General features: G+C 55.3%; 1 protein-coding gene across 1 annotated transcript; it reads left to right on the top strand.

The window, feature by feature from the left end:
* TPRN (taperin) lies at positions 1 to 22,411 on the top strand. Its single transcript, XM_065418903.1, has 5 exons — positions 1 to 715; positions 866 to 2,127; positions 20,609 to 20,798; positions 21,392 to 21,522; positions 22,349 to 22,411. The coding sequence occupies exons 1-5, from the start codon at positions 1 to 3 to the stop codon at positions 22,409 to 22,411; spliced, it is 2,361 nt and encodes a 786-aa protein (XP_065274975.1).
* Positions 22,412 to 23,245: the final 834 nt, after the last annotated feature.

The raw sequence follows: 23,245 nt of genomic DNA, 5'->3' as shown, positions 1-23,245 counted from the left end.
ATGGAGCCGCCGCTCTCCTCGCCCGGCGGGCTGGCGCTGCCCGTGTGGAAGCGGGAGATCCTGGAGCGGAAGCGGGCCAAGCTGGCGGGGCCGCCCGCGGGCGGGGAGCCGGAGCCGGGCGGCGGGGGCGCGGCAGGCCCGGCGCCCCAGGAGGAGCGGCTGGTGCTGGCCGACAGCCTGGGCCCGCTGCGCGAGAACCCCTTCATGCGGCTGGAGAGCGAGCGGCGGCGGCTGCGGCAGGGGCTGCCCGGGGGCGGGCGGCGGGGCGCGGGGCGGCCCCTGCAGGAGCTGCTGGAGCTGTACAGCGCCGTGCCCGGCATCCGCACCATCCGCGCCGACAACATCCTCATCATCGAGTCCCAGCCCGACGCCGCCGCCTGCTTCGCGGCCGGGGAGGGCGCCCGGGACACGCCGCCTACCGCCTCGCCGCGGGGCCGCGACCCGCTCCGGGACCTGCTGGCCCGCAAGGGCTCGGCGCTCACCGAGATCCGCGCCGCCCAGGTCTTCGTCTACGAGCCGGTCGAGCCCGGCCAGGCCGGCAGGGTCAGCCGCCTGCTGCAGAAGTTTGACCAGTGGCCGCGGGGCCGGCGGCGTCGGAGCAGGGACGCGGAGCCCGCGGTGCCAAACTCCCCTGGCAGCCCCCCGGCCCGGCTGGTCCCGGACTCCCCAGCCAGCGCCGCCGCCTCCCGGCCGATCCCGGGCTCCCCGGTCAGCGTTGCAGCCCCCCAGCGGGTCCCGGTCCCCCTGGCCAGCCCTCCAAACCGGCGGGCTCCGGGCTCCCCAGTCAGCACTGCTGCCCCCCGGCCGGTCCCAGTTCCTCCGGCCAGCCCTCCAAACCGGCGGGACCCGGGCTCCCCACTCAGCACCGCTGCCCCACGGCCGGTCCCAGTCCCTCCGGCCAGCCCTCTAAACCGGCGGGAGCCGGGCTCCCCAGTCAGCACCGCTGCCCCCCGGCCGGTCCCAGTTCCTCCGGCCAGCCCTCCAAACCGGCGGGGCCCGGGCTCCCCACTCAGCACCGCTGCCCCCCGGCCGGTCCCAGTCCCTCCGGCCAGCCCTCCAAACCGGCAGGCCCTGGGCTCCCCACTCAGCACTGCTGTCCCCCAGCCCGTCCTGGGCTCCCCGGGCACCTCCCAGGCCTACGGCTTTCTGCACAAGATCGGCTCCAACTCCTTCACTGTCACTCCCCGGGGTCTCCGGCCAGGCAGCTGTGCCCCTCTCACCAATGGCCCCTTGGAGCACAGTGCCAGCCCAGGGGGCAGGAGCCCGCACGCTAAGGTGCCTCCGGTGCCATCGCCAAGCGTTTCCCTTGCCAGAGACAACACGAGGCCAAAGCCGGAGAGGAGCGAAGAGATCCAGCCACCCCAGTCCAGTGCCACCCCCAGCCCTCTCCAGCCGCTCTCTGCATCTGTCCTCAGGGACGGGGGCTCCTTTGAGATCCACCCAGCCCCCAAGCCAGACCTGGCCGCCATCCCTGCCCATGATCTGCAAGCGCAGGCCCTGGCCAATCTGCGCCTGAACTCACGGAACTCCTTCCTCTTTGTGCCCCGCCGCGGCGGGGGGCAGTGTCTGACAGAGCCTGCAGGGGCCCTGTCACCCTTGAAGCCTGAGTGTGAGCAACAGGGGGAGCCCATAACCCCCCCACAGGCCCCTCCAGAGCTCTCTGTGCCTGTGACTTACATTGATGATGATATTGTGGAGCTGGACGCTGGGGGCCTGCCCCAGGAGATGGGCCCAGATGCAGGACTGAAGGACTCGGAGCAGCCCCAAGAAGCTACCTCAGCCCTGGGGATGGAGGCTTCTGCTATACCCCTGTATAGACCCCACCCTGCCTCCTCTGCCCTGCAGCAGAGAAGCGGCAATACGTTCACCATAGTGCCCAAAAGGAAGCCACCCAACTCTGGGGTGGAGGTCGACAGTGGAGCCAGCAGAGCCCAGCAATCAGAAGAGGAAGACAATGAGGAAAGCAGAAGCAAGGGCAAAATCTTGGGGAACCCTGGTGCGCCCCAACTGGATCTTGGGCTACTGGTTAAAAAGCGCTACCCCACCGTGAATGAGATTGAGGTGATCGGCGGCTACCTGTCCCTGGAGAGGTCCTGCATGAGCAAGATGGGCTGTCACCGCAAAAAGGTAACCTGATGGGAGCGCCAAGGGCGGCTCTGCTTGGAAAAGTGACTCCATGCCTTCCCCATGTGTATCGGGCTCATGGTCCCAGCTGCTGTGTGTGTGCTTGGTAGGAAGGCAACAAAAGTGGTAACGGCTTCTGCTCCTGTTAGCCTTGTGAAGCCAGCACAGCCCTTGGGAGACTGAGAAGGGTTTTGTTCCATTCTGTACATCCTCAGAATGGGAGACAGCCCTCGGGGTGTGCTGCAGTCACTTTTCAGAGCAAGGCTGCATTTCAGATATTGTCATTTAAACCAAACAAATTGAGAACGTTCACGGGAATGAGTAGAAAGTGAGGTGTGTCAGATGGCTAGGTGGGTTGAACCTAACTTTTTTTTTCCAATACTGCATGCTGTGCCTAATGTGCACTATAGCACTGCACTTCCCTCCATGTGCTCGCTACCTAGCTGCTGTTCTGTGTAATGAGGTGACATAAACTTGGCTTCTTGTCTGAGTTAATGAGGTCTTGTTAGTGGCTCAGGGATTAGTAGGGCCACACAAGGCAGAGCTTGTGGGATGTCGGCAGCAGCTGAACTCCTCTTGAAATGAGACCCCCGTGCCTTTTGTTTAGGCTGGAATCTGTGTACAGCTCTGAATAACTCCAAGAAATACACATGCCAGCCTGGACTGCTGTCAAATGGCTTTGAAAGCCATAGTGACTGCCAGATCGTCTCACCAGTTGGGAGCTGACTTTGCTGTTGTGGGGCTGGGATTCAGAATCCTGCTTTGTGCATATTTATGCTAGTGTAACAGGCATAGTTATATTGATACAATAGTCTAGACAGAGGAGCAGGCTTGAATTGTTACAGCATCTAATACTAAAAGACATTGTTGTATTGCCTAGTAGTTAAGAGTTTATAATGTCACTGACTTCTAGGTTTGAAACATGACACCAAATGTCTTTTTGTCTTTATCAAACCAAAGTGGGAATTACGGCAGGAATACATCGCGCTAGCCAAACCTCTAACCCTAACTAAGACTTTGAGGGAAATAGTCCACAGGGTGGCCCAAGCAGGTGTAATATTTAGAGGAAACTTCTGAACTGGATAAATTGGATGTGGAAAGTTAGCTAGGGAGTACAGCAGCTTTGGTATTTGTCACTGTTTAATGTTCATTGTGCTGGACAGCATACAGTGGCACAAACTTATCAGCTTACAGAAGACTTAGGAACTTCAAAGGGACCTAACAAAGTTAGATGAATGGACAGCAGGATGACATGAAACTCACTGTTGATAAATGCAAAGTAACATGTACTGGAGGGAATAACCTGAACTACTCAGACACAGAGGAGAGTCTAAATTAACAACTCGAGAGACAGCTCAGTGAATAGCTCTGCTTAATGGACAGTGGCAGTCAAAAAAGCAAACTAGTTGATTTATAAAACATGATAGAAAATGATACCTAAAGGCAATGTAATATTCTCAGAAGTCAATAATATGCCCTTATGTGGAATGTTTTCTGTAAAGTAAGCTTACGCTTGGTTCAGATCACCCTGCTGCAAATGTTTTAGTAGAGGCAGGGGTAGTCAATAGGTGGACCACAGGCCAAATCGGGACTGCCAGATGCTTTTGAACAGTCCCCAAAAGCTTTTTATTTACTTATTATTTTCTCTGAAGTCTGGACCTTGACCAAGAAATTTGGACCTTGACAAAAAATAGTTGACTACCCCTGCCCTGAGGGGTCACGACCCCCAGTTTGAGAACCCCTGACGTTCTTGTCTTGTCCGTCACCATCTCTAACGTACCCACCCTCATCCTGAATTAGAGGATGAGGGTGGGTACGTTAGAGATGGTGATAAAATTGATGAGGCCGAGAGAGACTTACTTATGGTTAGAGACGGACAAGACTGGGACTGCAGAAGAGAAGAATAAAGGGGTCATGAAAGGGGCATAAAACAAAGCACAGGTGAGAGGGTCAATCAGGCACTCCAGTTTACCCTTTCCTAATACAAGAACAAAGGGACATTTGGTGAAATTGAAAGGGAATACATTTATACCAGGAAATAACTTTCATAATACATAGCCTGTGGAACTCACTACCACAATACAGTATAGAAACAAAGCGTGTACAAGGACTTGGAAAAGGACTGGGTACTTGTATGGATAATGAGAACCGCCAGGGATAACTTTAATATTATAAACTCTCCTGCTTCATGACAGAAGCTAACCAATATCTGACAGAAGCTAACCAGTATCAGAAATTTTCCCTGTGGACAAGCTATTTCATAATCCCCCCCTCCGGGGGTCTTTGACACCTTCCTCTGAAGCATGTGCTGCTAGCCACGGTCAGACAGGATACACGGCTGTACAGACCACTTATCGGGACTGGTTCCTGTGTTCCTGTGAACGTATGTGGTGTCTAGATCTTGGAGGTTTCGGCTGTTGACAGTCTAACTGTCAGTGAGTTTTGGCTCTTTGCTTTTGATGACTACAAACCATCAGTGTATCTGAACAAGAGCAAACCTACGTCTCTGCTGCTAACTTACCAGTAAGGACGTTGCTCACGACATTTGTGTCAACTTTATCACTTGCAGTTTATGGAAGAACAATTTATTTCTTCAGATGCCTAAGCGCCATTCCTCGGTGCCACCCATAAACATTGACAAAGGACTGGATGTAGCTAGATCTGCCTGAGCTCACACCCTGCTTACTAGGGAAGCGGGGGAAATGTGCTTTGCGCTGTGCCCAGGAGGTTAACAAATCCAAGCTGTGGCTGCTGCAAGCCCCCTGCCAGCGGCTCCTTCTCATTTCTATTGAAGGAGCACAGCACCTCTGATCTCCGCTCTGGCAGTATATTACAGGGGGAGAGTGCAGTCAGCACCTTGTGTACCAGTAGATTCCTCACCATGGGCTATGGAGAGCTGTATTTTCTTGGTTCTTGCTGCTTTTTCAGGTGTCCTGGCTTTTCATGGACTGTAAAAGCAGTAGGAAATAAACAGAAAGAATCCGCTTAGCTGCTGCTTCTGGAGGCCACACAGCTACATAGGAGTCAATCGGAGTCACCTTGGGGGCTGGTGCAAGAAGGGCGGCATTGTGTACAAGGAGAGAGGCCTGAGCAGGGGAGAGGAACAGAGCAGTTAGCAGCGAGAGATGCTTCACCAAGGCCAAAACTATTACCACGTTAAAAATACCCAGATATGTTCCCAGCTTTCCCCTCGCACGTAAGCCACTACTGTTGCTGCTGCAGGGCTGTTACTCTTCATTCAGAGTGGTGAAGGTTGGGGGTGGTGGTGTATAGTATGGAGAGGTTGGAGAACCCTGGATTATAGACCAGAGATCTATAGATAGACACAAAAGCCCACACCACTGCTCTCTCATGGTTAGAGGACAGGTTGCCTTTCTTGGCAGTAGTTTGGTTCCATGCCTAGCATGCGCCTTCTCTTTCTGGTCCCTGTAGTGCTTTGAACACGTCCTAGATCTGCACTGTGTCTCACTGGTGCCTGTGGTAAGCATTCCTTGGCACCATGGGCATGCATGTTTGCATGTCCAGTGTCGTATCTTCTCCCTTTGTAGGAACTTACAGACTGATCAAATTGCCTCTTGATCTTTTCTTAGATCTTGAGCTCTCTAAGCCTCTCATTGTCTTGTGGATCTTGAATCATTTTTGTAGCTCTTAGCACGCTTTCCCGTTTTTCAACACACTAGAAGTAAGGCTACGTTTTAGTCACGGATATTTTTAGTAATAATCATGAACAGGTCACGGGCAGTAAACAAAAATTCACGGCCCATGACCTGTCTATGACTTTTACTATATACCCCTAACTAAAACTTGGGTGGGGGGCCGCAGGTGCTCTGCGGGGAATGGTCCAGGAGCGCCATGGGTGCTGGGAGAGGTGGCCCGGGACCCTGCGGGTGCTGCGGGGGGAGGACAGTGGCCTGGGACCCCCTCTGGTGCTGGAGGGCATGGAGGGTTGGCGGGGCTGGCAGGGGCTCCGGGTGTCCCTGCAGCTCCTAAGCAGCAGAGGGGCCAGGGGGCTCCACAAGCGCCGGCTGCGCAGCTCCCATTGGCTGGGAACCACAGCCAATGGGAGCTGCAGGGGAAGGGCCTGCGGGCACCTGCGCGCCCTTCTGTCTAGTAGCTGCAGGGCCATGCCAGTGGCAGCCGGGGAGCCCCCCACCCTAAGGTAAGTGCCCCCTGCACCTCCCAACCTCTAGTCCTCAGCCCCCTCTCACACATACCCAAACTGCTGCTGCTGGCCCAGGGGCTACCCAAGGTGGGTAGCCCCTGAGCCAGCAACAACCGCTGCAGAAGTCAGAGAGGTCACAGAATCCGAGACTTCCGTGAGAGACTCGCAGCCTTAACTATAAGGAATGGGCACCAGGCCTGGATGTGATTTCTTGGAATGCAGGTAAAGTGACTTCCTTTTTAACAACTTATAGTAATCTTGATCACAGTGAAATTCTGCTTTTCCAGTGAATGGTTTGTGTAGGGAAAGTCCTTCTCCAGGAGAGGAGCCTCTCTCTGACTTTGAAGTAATATATTTTTCCTGGTAAACGTGCCCTTCCGTGTGTCAGTTGTGTTCGCCATACAATCTGATGGAGCTGTTTGTTTAGTGTTATGCTTAGCTTAATGAGTGATATTGAAACAGTAAGAATGGGGCCTGCATTACTGTGCCCGCTGTGGAATGTGCAGACACAGCCATGGATGTGCAGAATGCATAGAATCTCAACAGCCTGTTTCCTGCTCTGATGCATTTTACAGCCAGATGTGTGATTAGCTGATCTCATTCCACTTGCTGGCTGCTGGGAGACTGAGTACCCTTCCTTGTTGTTGCCACGCTGTCATCCGTACCCAAAGATGGCCGAGTGCAGTGCTCAGCTGAGAATTAGATGACTGGACCAGGACCCCCTTTCTCTTCCTGCCCCAGACCTGGAGGGGGGTGGGGGGAGAAGAAATTTACTCTGGGGCTTGTTTATCTGCAGTTCTGTTTTTCTTCTCCTGATTCTACAGAGCTTGTTCCCCTGAAATAAAGGCTGAGGCCTTGAGGTGGCTGAGATGACCCTACAATAACAAATGTCATTTTGGGTGGCACCTATGTGCAGGATCTGGCACACGCGAGTTGTTTCCTGTTCCTATGCAAGGGTCCTTTAGGCCTTACCCAGGTAGTTCCAAAGTACAGCAAACGCTTTTAGAGCTGGATGTTTCAACCCCACTTGGCTCTACTTGAGCCCTTATGGCTTTAGGATGCAATCTAGCAAAGTGCAACATGGCAAGTATACTCCATCTGAAACCACAAGTCGGGCTGTCTGCTCATACAACCTGCTCACCTGTGAGATGCTATGGCGAGGAGCAGACTGTGTGTGCTGACTGAGAGAGGAATTAACTAACTTGATTATTCTGGCAGGCTGGGGGCCGGAGGCTTATGTGGTGTTCTCCTGTCCTTAACAGGTGGCTTGTCCTTTCAGTATAGGGTGTCTCAGCATGCCCTGGGCCTAGAAGTGGTACAAGGACCTAACAGGATATCAGGCTGTTGAGAGAATGGCAGCTTCAGGAGGGAGAACTGGGCTTCGCTGCAGGGTGTGGACCCGCTGGGCTTTGCAGGGAAGGGAGGGATATTGAATATCATATGCCTAGGAGATGGGGGGGGGAGGTAAAACCTATCCCCAGTGAGCTCATGTGACCCAGTCTCTCTCTGAGGCTGGTCATCTGCCAAAGCCAAGATACAAATCTAGGTTTCTCTCTAGCACCTGATCGTTGTCATGTCTGTGCTAGTTGGCAGCAAGGATTGCAGGCTGCTTAAGAAAGGGGGAGGGAGGCCTCTGTGGGAGGGGGATGCTAGTCTTGGTTTGAAGCCTTCCTTTTTCCTCTGGCTGCGAGGCTGCCTGGAGGTCGTGGTGTAGAACCTGCTGGGTGTTCGGAGGTTTGTGTCTCCAGCTCTGGAGCTGCACCCTGAGTCTTCGGAGGTGCCTGGTCCCCAGTGAGCATCCAGTGCTCAGGGGTACTGTTGGAGAGCCTGTCTCTAGCTATGCACCAGGCCATTTGAGGCTTGGTAAGTGATGAGCAGGACTCAGAGGGCTGGAGAGCCAGCAGAGGTCTCCGCATTAGTGTGACTTGCTCGGTTCTGCTTGGCATAGTGCGGCGCTTGCGGCATTGGATGAGTTGTAGCCAGGTACAGATACAAAAGTGAGCTCCTTCGGCTATGAAACGATCTAAACCCAGTGCTTTCCTGCTGCTGCTTGTGAAGGGCTCTTCTTGGAGATCGTCTCCCTGCAGACATGCATGCCACATTCCAACCTGCTGCATTGTCTCTAGTCGCTGCGCTGCTTAAAACGGGGCATGCAGATATCCATTTAGAATTAAAAGGCTCTTCAACAAAAATGCTCCTCTTCCTGGAATGAGGAACAAGGATTTTAAGGACCATGCCATGTAACCCTGCTTAGCGCAGGTCTGCACAACGGTGCTTCGACAGTCAGTCTGCCCTGCAATTGCTCTACCACAGCGGTTCTCATACTGTGGGTTGGGTCCCCACAGTGGGTTGCAACCTCATTTTAATGGGGTCGCCAGGGCTGGCGTTAGACTTACTGGGGCCAAAGCCCGAGCCCCACTGCCTGGGCAGCCGGGCTTAGGCTTGGGCCCTCCTGCCCAGGGCGTCGGGGCTCGGGTGGGTTTAGGCTTCGGTCCCTTCTCCCAGGGCCGTGCAGTAATTTTTGTTGTCAGAAGGGGGTTGTGGTGCAATGAAGTTTGAGAACCGCTGCTCTACCAGGTACCCCCAGCAGAACGGAATCAGTGGGACATGCGGGAGCTGTCGCGCTGGCAGCCACAAACCTCAAAGCACTGTTGTGCAGACCTGCTCTGAGCAGAGTTACGTGACATGGTCCTTAAAACACTGGTGACCTCCTGGAGTCCTTCCTGCAGCTTGTAACGCCAGTGGAGCTGAACTGTTGGTAGCAGTGTCGGCAAAGTGTTCCCTCCAGCCCTAGTGTATGCATCCCCCTCTTCATGCTGGAGCCTCACTGAGGGCGACATGAAATGTGACTGTAGCCTAGTGCGGCTGCCCCAGGAATGGATTCCGACCATTGCTCTGCTGCCTTGCAGGCTCCAGTCAAGCTGACTACGGTTCCTATTACTGCTGGGCAGAACACACCTACCGCCCGCAGGGACAAGGCTGTCCTACACCCCAGGGCAAGACGTGGATTGTAAAGCGGAGTGACGAATGGGCTGTGTGGTCAAAGTCCTGTTTCAGGAGAGATCCAGCCCCGGGTGTGCAGACTCCCGCTTTGCTGATCTCTATCATCTTCGCCAGTAACACCAGCTGTGGATGTGTAACTGCAGTGTAGACACACCGAGTGCCTTTCCAGACCCGAAGAAGCGCTCGGCGTAGCTCGAAAGCTTCTCTCACCCAGAAAAGTGATTACCTCACCCACCTCGTCCCTCTTAGTCAGTTGGGAGCCAGATGCCTTCTCGCAGGAGCAGCCGCTCTCCCCACTCTGCTCTAATGCCACTGTTCCTAGATTGTGGTGTGAGAGAAGGGAGAGTTCCTCACACAGGCACCGTGCTGCAAACCACAGCCAGCCCCTGGCTCTTGGGCCTAGGGCGCAGTGGGAGCGGTGCATTCTGCCTTGGTTGGCTCGGAGGCCGGAGAGGAGAGGAAAGGGGGTATGTTGCTGTACTAGCTCCCCTCCGCCAGAAGGAGGGTTACTGCAGCCCCGGGAGTAGCCTTGGGAAAACACTTCCTATAAAGGGCCCCTCTAATAAAGAGCAATTAAGATGACTGTCTGCATTCTATAAGAAGGGCTATTACCCCCGATCTGCCCACAATCCCCTTCTCTCTGCCTATTGCCCCCCCACGAGGAGCTGTTACACAGACAGGAGGCTTCTCTTTCGCTCCGGCAACTTATGATGGTCACCGTGGCTCAGCAAGACCCTGAGGCAAGAGCTGGCTTTGAGTGGGGATTGAATCCCTGCATTGGCATGAGTGCAGGCAAGTAGGAACCTCTTCCTTGCCATCTGCGCATGTAGGAAACAAAGGCAGAGGTTCGACAAAACCCATAGCTCTTATGTCAGCAAAGAAAACCTGAATGTAACTGCTGCAGGGCTGTCTTAGTCTGCAGCTAGCTCCAGTGCGTTGCTGTTGGTCAGCCTCTACAGGTGCGGCAGGGTGAACACTGACCTATTGAAAAACGACCATTCTAAAAGCCAAATTCCTGCTCCTGTGCGGTGGGATAAGGACATGCCACTAAGCTGCAGTATAATCCCTGGGTGGGCCGCATGTGTGTGGTTAGCTGTTCCTGGAGAAGTGAAACCTTTATCTTTACCCAGGATCTCCCCCAAGACATCTGGTACGGCTGATAAAGACAGTTTGAATCAATGAGATTCCCGGTCTGCTCTCAGTCCTTTCGATTTGTATTGGGCATGCCAGAGGGGAGTGCCATCCTCTTGTCGAGAGCCGAGTGCTATTAGCCTGCAGTGATCTGAGCGAGACCTCTCGAAGGTTCTGTGCTGAGACACAAAGCTAGATTTCATAAGCAAACGCCTCAAGAAAACCGTATGGCTCGCGGTTGAAGCAGCAGGTCTGAGGACACACCTGGGAGCTTCCAATGCAACTTGGGAGACTCATTGGCTTCCCCATTAGGGAAGCATCTTTTTGTTTCTTTGTAGAACAAACATCCAATATATCAATTCTGGAAACTCTCCAGTGAGATTATTCCATTCATGCCGCTCTCTAAACCTCTCTCCTTTTTTTTTTTTTTTTTTTTTTTTTTTTGAGGGAACCCTCTTTCAAAATGCTAAGAGACAGGCACCTATCTCCTTCAGTTCTGAACACTAGGAGAAGCTCCTCTACAGGATAGGAAGGGGATTCTGTTCCCAATATTTCCTAGAATGCAGGAGGCCTCTATTCCATTCTAGGTCTGAGAAGGCTCAGGCTCGTCTGTAGGTTAAAGGTCAGAATGGTGACCCTCTTAGTCTCCTTTGCTGTAAAGGAGCCGTTTGGGGTGGTCTGCCTCATGGTTGTGTTCTTCCTCCTATCCATCAGCCCAGCACACATGGAGTACCTCAGACTGCTCCACAAGCCAGGATCCTTCTTTACCGGTACAGAGATCTCCACTTCAGCCTGTTTATGGCATCAAGAGTCTTGGCTTGTCCGCACTTGAAAGTTCATTTGGATTAATGTAGGGTGTGAAGTTATAGTGCCATAGTTGTTCCAGAATAACTCCATGTGTGGACAGGCTCCTGACCAGGATAGCAGTTCACTCTGCCCTGCTCTCTCTGCATTTGGATGAGATCTGTTTGGAAGTGGGGAAGGGAGGTGTGTTTGTGCAACTTGTAGACATTAGCTACATTAAACGGGTAAGTTACTAACTCAGCTGCCGGAGACACTGGGGCAGTTTCCTTCCTGCAGATCTGCAGGGGAGTGAAGTCATTCTCCTGAGGCGTGGTGAATAGCTACGCTGCCACACATGAGTAACAAACTCCACTTGCCCGATGGAGCTGTGAGGCTGTTGGAACACAGCCTGGGCTGATATTGAGGGAGTGCTGAGTTCTGGAGGAACTCTACTTCCTGATGCCCTTGATGGCTCTCTCCTTGCACTGTCTCTTCTCACCAGGAATTTGAAACTCTCTTCCCTTACATGGAGTTTAATATTTCGAGTCCGGGTGCCTTCCTCCCATCTGCCATGTGCTTCAGTGTATTGATTACACAGAGCAGCTTTGTGGCTTGGCTTTGTAAGGGGAGATTCTCTTGTTGAGCAGCATGGTATGGGAACTGGTGTCTGATCCTACAGAACTCTCCTCTGCCAGCAGCCCAGCGCTCCCTGGCATGCTAGCCAGTGTAAATCTTGGGGTTACTCTGTGCAGGTAGAAACACTGACACTCAACTGATGGGGCAAAAAAGTGTTCGTCACTGAACAGAACTTGCTCTTGTGGGATGGCATCATAGTAGTCTAGCATGGAGTAACTAACTTCACACTCGCACCTTCCCTGCCTCAGCAAAGCGTACAGGAAAATGCTTGTTGACCAGCGTTACTGGCAAAATAATCCAGGAAGAGCCCTAGAATGGCTGCTGGAGATGCAGTCCTAGTGATGCAATCTGTAACCTGTGATGGTAGAACCGGTTCCAGGCTCCCCTATCTCCACATTACTGTGGGCTTCCGCCAGCGAAGACACGGAGCCTGCTTTTTTAAATCTAGAATGAGATTGAACCATCTGTCCTGTCTTCTGTGTTTTAAACTGGAAGGGTTTAAATCTTGTGACAGCCGTTCTTAGATCCCCCTTCTAGTTGGGCAAAACTCCTCTTTCCAAGATGGTGGAGGGCTATAATCTGGATGGCTCTCCTGGGACCATTGCAAATGCCCTGCTACCACAGGGCTGCTGCTAGGGATGTAGAACTCCCAGCTTCTCCAAGGCTGTTCCAGGCTTCCATAGATGAGGTTCTACCAGCACTTGGCTGCTCTATAATCACCTGTCACGGTAACATAACCTCCCTGACGCCTTCTGACAAGTAACCCCGGGAGGACTAGCCTCAGTGTCTCTAGTCTGCATGAAAACCACCTTGGCATATGTTATGGAGTCCTGGGGTCTGGTCTATGCCCCAGTCTCATAACCAGTCTCTTGAGAGTGACCTATTTAGTATGCTGGGTCCCCAGGACCCGGGCACTTCCACAGGGGTAGGCCTGGGGTCTCCAGGACCGGGCCTTCGGCACCAGCAATCCCTGTCTCTCTGCGGCTCTCTGCAGCGAATCCGGCCCAACTAGGCTCCTGCTGGAGGCTTGTACTATGCTCCTTGCAGGTGCAGTGCTCTCAGGGAGTATTTACCATGACACAGGCAGCCTTTTCAAAACCAAGATACCCGTTTGTTAGTCACCTGGCTACATAATGTGACAGGCACAGAGAGGCAGAGGTTAAGTCATAGTCCACCCTGGTCAAGCCAGTGCCATGGTGAGCTGGCCAAGCTGTGATGGACTCCATCTCTTGCTCTCTTCCTTGTTGGTCTTCTCGGGGTTTTCTGCTGTTAGGTGTGGCTGGTTCACTCATTGGTTGTGTTTGTCTTGCTGGATGCTCTGTTGATTTGGGATTTGTTTCAGCTAGTTGTTTTGTGACCCTATTCAGTCCCTCCAGACAGCCAGGTAACACTCCCAGACCTCCTGCCAGCTGCGCTGTTTGAGCAGGAAACGTAAAACTTTTTTCCACAATGCAAAGTGCAGAGGGAAACTGAGGCACGCCTAGGATTCATACAGATACTTCAGAAAATTCTCATTTTGTCACAGGTTCCTGTGCGATTCACAATGGGACTGCATTGTCCCTAGCTGTGGAGCAAGTAGGTGGCGTGGCTGGCTGGTGTCACTACATGGGAGCCTTCACTGACATGCCCACACATACAGAGCTGTCTGTTCTGAGATGCTTTGTTCTAGGGTGTGGCGCCTGCCCTTGCTCTGTCACGCGTTGCCGTCCAGCTGGCAGGAACTGACAAAGAGTTGAAGTGGGAGAATTTGGATCAGTACCTCCCCCTTTGGCTGTGTTTGTACTGTACATCTGAACAGTCTGGAGCCCCTGTCGATCTGCAGGAGAGGGCCTAGTAGGGGGATAGGTGCGGAAAGCCGGGCTGGGATCGTGGTGGTATCTGGACTTTCCATGACAAACTGCTTCCCCTGCAAAAAGCCCAAGTAACAGAATACACTCCCCTGCTGCCCAGCTCTGAGAGAATTGACAGCTCTCACTGCAGCCCTGCTTGTGAGGCTGAGTCATTGCCCTGCTTAGCACTGGGCCAGGTGGGTGAGGTGGTATCTTTCATTGGACTTATCTTTTATCTTTATCTTTTATTATTCTGTGGGCGAGAGAGACGAGCTTTCCAGCTTACGCAGAGCTGACGCGGCCACACCACTGCTCAGCACCGTCAGTTCAGGTGAGGGATCGTGGTTCCCTGCCTATGGAGAAGCATGTCCCATCCTCCATCCCATCCCTGGACTAGCAGCTTTAAACTAGCGGACTATATTTCAAAGCAACCCTAAAGCTTCTTCAGAGGTGGGAAGCTTTATCTCCTGAAGTGTTGGCCTGCTTCAGAGCAGCCACTAGCTGTCCCTGGTTAGACTTGGATTCAGAACCCCATATGGAGCTGTGAGATGTATTAAACTTGCAGAACGTTACGTTTTGTGCCGCCATGCGGTGGACTGGCGAATGCCTGAGCAGACCATAAAGCTGGGGCTTGGGCAGGGCTGCTGTGACACGCCCTGCCTAGAATTAACACTGAAGTGTGGTTGGTTCTCTGGTGCGCTCGCCCATTCAGCACTGCCCCAAACCATGGGGCTGGATTTCTTCATAGATGAAAATTTGTTGTTGGATCCATGTGCGGCTGTTATGCTGCCTGCAGGCCCAACCTACGCCCCCCTTGGGATCAGACTGCTCTGTTCTCAGTACTTTGGAAACCTTGGCAAGTAAACAGGTTACTTGCCATGGATACAAACATCACATGGCTTACCAGCACTGTGTGCCTCCCTGAGCTCCCGGCCTCATTCTCACCACTCAGTGGGGGACGGCTTCCATCCCTGGGTGAAGCATTAATGCTCAGACATGTTTCTGTCTAGGACATGGAGTTTGTGGCATAGGTCTGCGTAAAGCAATTGGTGAAATGCACAGACTGGTAAGCTCCTATGACTAGGCCCTGAATACATTTGCCCTTGGGAATAACATTCTCCTCTGAAGCAAGATGGCTGCTGGTGCCTTTGGACTTTGCTTCTGAAGCCTGCGTATCCCAGGCAGAGGCTAGCTAGAGGCTTTCCGTTGTGATTCCACAATCTAGAACCCACTTCCTGCGTCACTGCTGTGTGAACACCTTATGAAGAATGTGAGATGTTCTCCCCCAGTCCCAAGTGGTGTTCCACCTTTCCTGGGGGTGTAAGGCTCTGAGATAAGCCTGCTCGGACGCTCCCTGTTTTCTTTCTAGCCATAATGTAACCATCATGAGCAAACTGCAGAAGAATAACTTTATTGCTAGACACCTGCGGCGGGGGGGAGAGATCAAACTGTTCTAGAAATACTGTCTGCAGCTCCCAGTTTAGCGAAGACTTAGTCTCTGCTTTAGAAGGCCCAGTACAATTCTGGGGGCCGGCAGTGCTGTAAACTAGTGTAATCTCTGCTCTGTGCGCCAAGCGTGCTGCCCACTCCAGCCTCGCTAGTACTCACGGTACGGTGCCGTGCTGGCTGAGTGCTACCCACAATGGGGAGCTGCGCAGAGGGCTCCCCTTTTGGAGAAGCCAGTAACGGGGTCAGGGTTGTCTCTTGCTCTCCTCTGTTTTTAGTCCGGTTTCCTTGAGCAGCAGCTGGAACGCGCTGAGCACAGGCAGGCTGCCTTGGCCGCTATTGCCAATAGGGAACTCCCACCCCGTCCCAACTCTTCGCTTCTCTTCAGGGTCCCAGAGACTCCGGCTTGCTCATTCTACCGGCTTGACGCACAGCCCTGTCTGTGAGAGCCCGTTAGGAGCACATGGAGCCACTTGGCCTACAGAGATGAGCTTGAATCTTAACCTCCCCTATCCCCAGTGACTTTCTGGGGGGCTACCTGTGTTGTGGCCACACTTCCCATGGAGTTTGTCCTGCTCACTGACCTTCCATAACCAGCATGTGGGCAGGAATCCAATGCCCTGTGCTGGAGGAAGGTCAAAGCGGCTGCCAAAATGCTGCTTAGCTGGCCAGAAGCAGAAACATGTTGCAACATGGGGAAGTCCCAAGTCTGGTAATGACTCCCTGGAGCCTATGGTGTGAATGCAGGTGCCTGGGAAAGTCATTCTGCTCTTAGTCCTTAAGGGGGAATGTCCGGCCCTGGCCCACAGGCTGCTTGCATGTGTGTACGGTGAGTGTGACAGGAATGCGGTACTAGTGAGTGCCTAGCATTCCCTCAACCCCATCTTCCACGTACTGGCTGCTGTTTCCCCTAGGTCAGTAACCCTTCTGAACCCCGGTAAGGCTTTCTCCCAGCGGAATCAGCCCTACCGTTCCGTGATCCTAATGGTAAAGGGCCCCACTGCCACCAGCTCCATAGAGCTCCCTAATACCACCTGCTTCCTGGAGGATCTGAGTGTCCACCCAGTCACCAGTATAGCAGTGTCCTGCAATCCATCTGAGGACTGCCCCACCACAGGCCTGGATCTCGGCACTTCTCGCAAATGAAGCTGTGGCAGGGCAAGTGTAGCACTGGGGTGGGAAGCAGCAAACGAAGCCAGGTGCTGCTGGTGTGTTTGGCGATTGCCTCACCTAACTGGCAGGGCTGTGAGGGGTGATTGGAAGCGGCTCTCCGAGGGCCGGATTCGTTGGTGGTTGAAGGTTCTGGCACTCACCCCTCCTCGTCTGGAAATTAACCGGGTGCCCTGGCCAAACTCCAACTCTGATCATTGGGCTGACCAACTTCCTCTCCTTTCAGTTGGGTTAGTGCTCTCTGCTCTCAGTTGGGTGGGGGAGCGTTGCCCTGTGCTGCTCACGGGCGAGAGGAGGAAAGCTTGCGTATGGGAGACGCCGGGGAGCAAGGTTCAGTATTACGTCAGGGGATCTCATGGATTAACTGAGCTGGGGGCGGGGCTTAGGGGAATACACTGGGAACTGAATGAGTTTGTTTACACTAGCGCTGTTCGCGGGTAAGCAGCTGCAGCTCCAAGCCCAGTCCTGGGCCGTGAGGCCATTGTTCTGCATGGGTGGCTCAGAGCTTCTCCCCTCGAACCCCCGCTGAGCCCCTCCATAACGTGGCTCGTTCGCAGTGCGTTGCTAGTCACCCTGCATGCTGGTAACGAACACTAGTGAGGTGGCATCACGGAGACACTGTGTGGAGATGTCTCACTGTGGGGTAACTGCATTGTCTGTTACCTGGAGCCAGCTCTGAATGCAGATGGGCTGCACCTGCCCCAGGCAGGGCTTACAGCAGGGCTGGGTCAGGCGGTAACATGGCAGTTGGCTGGGGCAGCCTGCCCACACAAGGGGTGTGGTGTGCACCATCCTAGGTGGGCTCCAGTTCAGGAAGAGAGGAACCCCCAGACTACCCAACCAAAGGCTGGCCAGCACCATTCATCTTGCAGAGCAATCCCTGTCTGTCGCTAGGGCTCAGCTCCGAGGTGAAGGGGAACCAGTCCGCCCAGTGTCCAGCCCAGGCAGTCCTGCCTGACGCTCCTGCCCACTCCCAGCCTCAAAGCGTCTCCTCAGGAAATCTTCATGTTCTGCTGCTCTCCGCTTACTCCTTGGGTTCTGCCCTCCGCATGAAGCCGCTCTGCCCCCCTGCGCTACTTACTGCTCCTCGCCTAATGTCTAGGGTGCCCCCGAGATGACACCCTTGTGTGCCCCAGGAACAGCCCCTGGTCCCAAGAGTGCTGCAGCTGTGGGTGTTTTTGGCCACTGTTTTCTCTCTTCTCAGTGTTCTTTATGCCACTTAGGGCACCTTACAGTCTTGCACGAAGTGGCTTGGCACCTTGGCTAGTCTGTCTGCAGCTGTTCTTTCGACATGGAATTATAATCGGATTTGTTCAGTTGCCTTCCTCCAGGGTCTACCCCTTCCAACAGAATCGGAGTCCCTCTGTCCTTGCCAGCTCCAGGTTAACCGCTGGAGACTGGCACCTCTTGTCTCCTTGGGATCTGGCATGTTCAGGAGCAACGCTGGCCAAGCCTCGGGTGCTAACTCACTGGATCTGTAAGCAGCCTGTGCAGAGCAGCCGGATTGTGGGGTAGGCCTCCGGAGCGTCTTAGGATCACTGAACCCAAAATGTGGGATGGAAAACGCCCGGCTCCAGGCCAATGCAGGATTGTTCTGGAGCACAGCTCCTAGTGTGGGAACTGTGGGACCCCGCCGTGCTATCCTGGATCTACTCAGGCCATCTAGGCAGTCTCCTGCCACTGGCCAAGTCCTGAAGCAGGAGGGTTCCCATCCCTTCCCAAACATCTGCTTGTCATAACTGGCTGAATGTCAATAGCAGATGTTTTATTCTAGCTCCCTCCTTCTCCCATGCCCCAGTCTGAGGCCATCTGGTCCCTGCTCAGGGCCTCCTTTAGCACACCTGTTTACAATTGCTGTTTGTGCCTGGGGAGACTGGGTCCGTGTTGATGGTTAGCACTGGGACCAGGCCGAAGTAGCCTCATGATGCCAGACTCTGCATCCCCTCTTCTTCAACACCTGCAGCACCTTCCCCTTCAGCCCCAGGGTCCAGGGGTCACAGTCAGCTCGTTGAGGCAGCTGTGATTCCTGTGGTGCGGAGCGAGGTGGGGGGGCTCTCCAGTGGACAAAGAGCTGGTGGGTTTGGTTCTGACCTCACCGCTCCACAGCCCCGGGTGCAGGTGGCATGTTGGGGTGCAGGGGGGCACATCAGACGTGGAAGGGGCAGCGGCTGTTGCAGGCTGTGCTCCAACTCTCCCCAGGGGGACTGATGGCAGCTAGTGCGGGTTAGGGGAACCCCCAGGCTGCTCTGCCCGGGGCTGGGGCAGAGAATCAGGAACTGGAACTGCTGGTTGCTCTCACCTCTCCCGGAGGCTGTGTGGGGGCGGGAGCCATCCAGCGCTGGAGGCTGCCCTAGGCTCAGGCAGAGCCAGTCAAGCCCTGCCCAGCTCTCCCTGGGGCTCCTTCAGCCCAGCAGGGAAGCAGCTGATGGAGCTGCCAGGGGGGTATCCTAACCTGCACTGGCTGGTGGGGGAGCTGCTGAGCAGCTGCAGTAGGGAAGGGGCAACAGGTGCTGGGGGCGCTTCCGGCCCATATCCGAGCTGCCCCGGGGCTGAGGGGAGGCAGTTGGGGGGAGGCACTGCCCCCCCAATAGCTACGGAGATGATTAAAACACTTCAACTTAGAAATCTGAGTGCAGCTGGGGAGCCCGTCCTTGTGACCAGTCTCCTGGCAGGTTGGAGTGCGGACACGCTGCCCTGCTTGCCTGGAACGGCTGAGCGGTGATGGAATCTCGCGATCAGCTGGCGCCTGCTGTGCTCCCGGAGTGGCATATACCACGTAGCTTCCAAAGGGGCAGAGCCTCTGCTGGGCGCGCTAGCACACGAAGGCCAGGGCAGCCTGCCCTCCATGGAGTGGGCCCTCACGCCACTGCAGCTGGAAGGTGCTTTCTCCATTCTCAAACCTTGCTGGGAAGATGCAGGCGTCTCGTGCTGGCTCAGGCTAAGAACAGGAAGGGCAAGGCTGGTGTCGTGGGAGGAAAGTGGGGTGCCAGCCTATCGCCTGCTCTTCCTGGCTAGCAGTAAGGTCCCCTCCTTGCCCCCATGGCTGCTATGATTAGGGCAGGGATCTCTGCTGCTTCCTGGCCTCTGTCCTTTGAGATCCCCTCCCCATGAACAGCTCTGGGCACTGCTGCTGGGAGCAGGTTATTGGCTCAGACTCTTCATGCTTCCTCTGCTGTCCAGAACAGCGTTGGGGAAAGCGTGGGCATGTTGGGGAGCCAGCCCTGCAGCGGGTCTCACTGGGTTCTGCCAGCAGTTTGGCCTGTGCAGGAGCTGCCAGCCTTCCCTTGGAGACCCCTGCTGGCTCTGGGCAAGGGCAGTGTTGGGCTCTGATTACGAAGGATGTGGCCACTTCCCCCATTGCTCACTGGGCTGGCAGAGCCAGGGAGCTCCTCAGCCTGCGGTTGGACAGGCCTGTGGTGCCTCAGCTGCCACTTTGGGGGCAGGGAGGGTGAGAAGTGGGGGAGACCGGTACCGTTTGGTGGGCGTTACCTTGGGGCTCTGTTCATGGATGGGTCCATTTCCAGCCTTGCTGTGGGTCCTGCACGTGATGGGACAGTTGAGTGCCTGGGCGGAGACGAGGGTCCCGCACTCTGAAGTCCCAGTGGTGGATTGCCCTGGATGTGCATTTCCATTGTGCTGGCAGTTGCCGTGAGAAGGGGTTGAGGGAGCTGTAGGTGTCTCACTCTGGGGTTGCGCTGGGGGTGGTGCTGTGCTATGGGAGCTGAACCCCCTGTGTGTGGGGAGGCACTTCCTGATGTTTGGAGCAGGGGGGCTGCTCCCTTGTGTCCAGGCAGGGCCTGTGGAGGGGGGAGTCCCGGATGACTGGGTTGCTGCAGTGCACTGCGTGTGAGCCCCCCCGGCCAGAGCCACGCTTGGCAGTCTGTAGGGGGAGGGGATGCTCCTTGCAGGGAGATCTGAAGGTGATGCTGCTTCTGGCTGGGATTTGAAGGTTGGGTTTGACCCAAACCTGTTCGGTGCTCTGGGGCCTAGCTTGCTCTGAGGGCTTCCTCCTTGGCGGTACCGTGACAGGCGAGGAGCCCTCGCTAAGAGCCCCTGGCCCAGGGATAGGGAGCGGGAGGTTCAGGAGGGGACTCTGGGCTGCACGTCCTGCTCCAATTTGCTGTCTGCCATTTAGATAGTGCTGTGAAGCTGGGAGGGTCTGTGGGCGAGTCGGGGGTCGCTCTGTAGGGCAGGAGCATCTTAAACCAGGAGCAAAGTCATAGCGCCTGTCCTGGCACTTTGCTGGCAGCAGCCCGGCTGAGCTGGGGTGGGTAGTGGCGGCTCTGTGGCCTGGTTTCCAATGACTCTCCTTGCTATTCTCCAGATGAAGATCTCTTTCAATGAGACAAGCCTGCAGACCACGTTTGAGTACCCTTCCGAGAGCTCGCTGGTGGAGGAGGAGGAGGAAGAGGAAGAGTCTGCCTCAGAAGTGGAGGAGGACGAGGAGGACAAGCCCTCATCCCTTTTCATTCCACGCCCGACCTGCACCATGCACGCCAACGTGCCCAGCTCAGGTGAGCTGGGCAATCTGTCGCCAGCCTGTTCCTGCTCCACACCTGCCTACGGACGGGCTGAGCTCGGAGCGCTGGCGCTTGGGGACTTACAGGGTTTAGGCAGCACCCGCTTGGTGTAGGCACTCTGCAGCCAACCCAGCAGGACTGACCCCACTCCCAGATCAAGGCAGGTTTGGGGAACAGCGATAGGCAAATGGCTGCAGGGCTCCTGAATTCCCTGTGGGCGGCGTGGCAGAAGTGGGTGTTAAAAGGAATTGAATGTGGACAAGGCCCAAATGGGGGGAGGGGAGTCCCAAGCGCCTCCCACTTGAGTGGATTGTGCAGTGTCCGTGCTGGCCCCCCCTCTGAGTGTAACTGCAGGGACATCTGCAGAGGGGGCAGAAGCTGCTCACCCCACCCTAGGAGCCCAGGCCTCCACTAGCCCCCAGATGACCCCCTGGCAGTGAATCCTCTTCCCGTGTGCAGCAGGCTGGGCCGGACCCGGACCCGGACCCACGTGGCCCAGAGGAAATCCCCCTTTTGGGAGGGTGGGGGAGCAGCTGGGGTCCTGCTCTGGTCAGTAGCTCGGACGTGTCTGTGTCTCCTCCGTGCAGGTTTCTCCAGCTACACTCCCAAACACTCCGTGGAGTTCAGCAAGTGGCAGGAGCAGGAATACGAGGAGCAGCCTGCCACTGCCGCCGGGCCCCTCCTGAAAGAGGCCAATCCCCCAGGGAACCAGGTCATGGTGAGTTCCGAGCAGAGGTGGGGGGCACGTGGGGTCACCTGCCCCCCCAGATTGCTCAGTCACATTGTGTGGCGGGGCCCCCTCCCTGCGGGGCTGGTGAGCTGTGCTGGGCAGGCCAGAGGCAGGATGAACAGCTTTTGGGAGGGGAGGGGTGCTGCTTTCCAGGACGGGGAGACTGCGGGTGAGGGGGGCGTGACTCAGCTGTTCTGGGGTTGTGCCCACCTCACTATCAGCAGACACAGGTTGTCTCTGGTTCAGAGCAGTGCTTTCCTGAGCCCATTTAGAATCATAGAGTATCAGGGTTGGAAGGGACCTCGTGAGGTCATCTAGTCCAACCCCCTGCTCAAAGCAGGACCAATCCCCAGACAGATTTTTGCCCCAGATCCCTAAGTGGCCCCCTCAAGGATTGAACTCACAACCCTGGGTTTAGCAGGCCAATGCTCAAACCACTGAGCTAGCCCTCCCCCTTACTGTGGTCCGGCTCTTGGCCTAGCACTGAAGTGCTGCCGCCAGCTGGGATGCAGAGGAGAGGGGGAAATCCTTCCACGCTGAAACACTGCGTTGTGCAGCGGGGAGCCCAGAGCGGAACCAAGGGTCAGATAGGCCAGCAGGTGCTTCCGCTGCAGCCAGTGGCCTCCCGCTGCCTATATGCATAGGGGAGACTAATGCAGCTGCCAGCTTGCGTGCCTTCCTCTGGGGACTTTTAAAGTGTGTTCAGCCTAGAACTGGTGCATGGCCATCGGCCACTGCCATCCCAAAGCATGGGCACCCCGGCCAGGGGACTCGCAAGGTTTCCACTCCCCAACTCCTCTCTTCTCTCCTGTAGCTTACCCCGGCCGATCAGAGTGGCCTCTCAGACTTCAGCAGTGAGCCTGCCCTGTACTTCTGACTCCTGGGCCATGCCACCTGCAGCACTCCTGCCGAGCAGGGAACCTGGCAGCTTTCCCTGTGTTCTGTTCTCAACGTCCTCGGATGCGCTTTGTGGGATGGAGACTTTCTGAAGCACCACAGAAACGGGCTGCTGGCCCCAGCCCACTCCACCTTGTCCCGGGTCCTGCTGCCTGTGGGGGACTATATGCCACTGGGCATTCGGGAGAATATTTGCACTGGATTCTGAGGGACACCTCCTAGTTCCAAGGTGTTCTCCGGTGGCCTTACACATTCCTTCAAGAGCAGCTGCCAATGGACTTCTGAGAGTGACTGAGTAAGAGCAAGTCTCTAGCCCCTGGCTACGGCCGGTGGGCTCCGGAAAGGCTTGGAGACTCTCTTCTCAGTGTGGAAAGTCTCTGCTGTGTGAGCACTGAGGGATCTCCAGGGCTGTCCGTGAATCAGGTTAGCAGTTGGACCCATGAAAGCAGCTGTGGTCTGGGAGCTGCGTTGCAACCGGAGCCACTGCTGCCATTTTGGTGTTCAGCTTGGAGGCTGTTGGAGGTTAATAGTTAAGTCCCAGGCCAAGCATATTTCTGGGCCGGATATGCAGCTGTTGTGGAGCCAATGAGTCAGCCTCGTTGGCTGAAAGGGGTGGTGCACACTGGGGGTGAAGCGTGGTAGGAGAATGGGCAAATTGTTCTCTGCTGCAGATCAGTAGGAGAATGATCAATAAAAGGTGGAGTGTCCCCAGCCTACAATGCTGGTTTGCTCCCTATGGGCAGCTGGACCTGCATGACTTGGCCCCTTGAAAGAGTTCCCAAGCACTGGCGATAGCTTTGATCTTCCCTCGCTC

This window comes from Emys orbicularis, chromosome 18 (genome assembly GCF_028017835.1).
Source record: "Emys orbicularis isolate rEmyOrb1 chromosome 18, rEmyOrb1.hap1, whole genome shotgun sequence".
NCBI classification, from domain to species: domain Eukaryota; kingdom Metazoa; phylum Chordata; order Testudines; family Emydidae; genus Emys; species Emys orbicularis.
The sequence above is the reverse complement of the archived record's forward strand: the minus strand, read 5'-3'. Positions and strand labels throughout refer to the sequence as shown.

What these genes read in the sequence shown, in the direction of transcription:
- TPRN (XM_065418903.1), top strand. Translation starts at nt 1, where the DNA reads ATGGAGCCGCCGCTCTCCTCGCCCGGCGGGCTGGCGCTGCCCGTGTGG. An exon ending in CCCGGGCTCCCCGGTCAGCG is followed by an intron (nt 716 to 865) that starts TTGCAGCCCCCC and finishes CCCCACTCAGCA; the next exon opens with CCGCTGCCCCACGGCCGGTC. An exon ending in TGGGCTGTCACCGCAAAAAG is followed by an intron (nt 2,128 to 20,608) that starts GTAACCTGATGG and finishes GCTATTCTCCAG; the next exon opens with ATGAAGATCTCTTTCAATGA.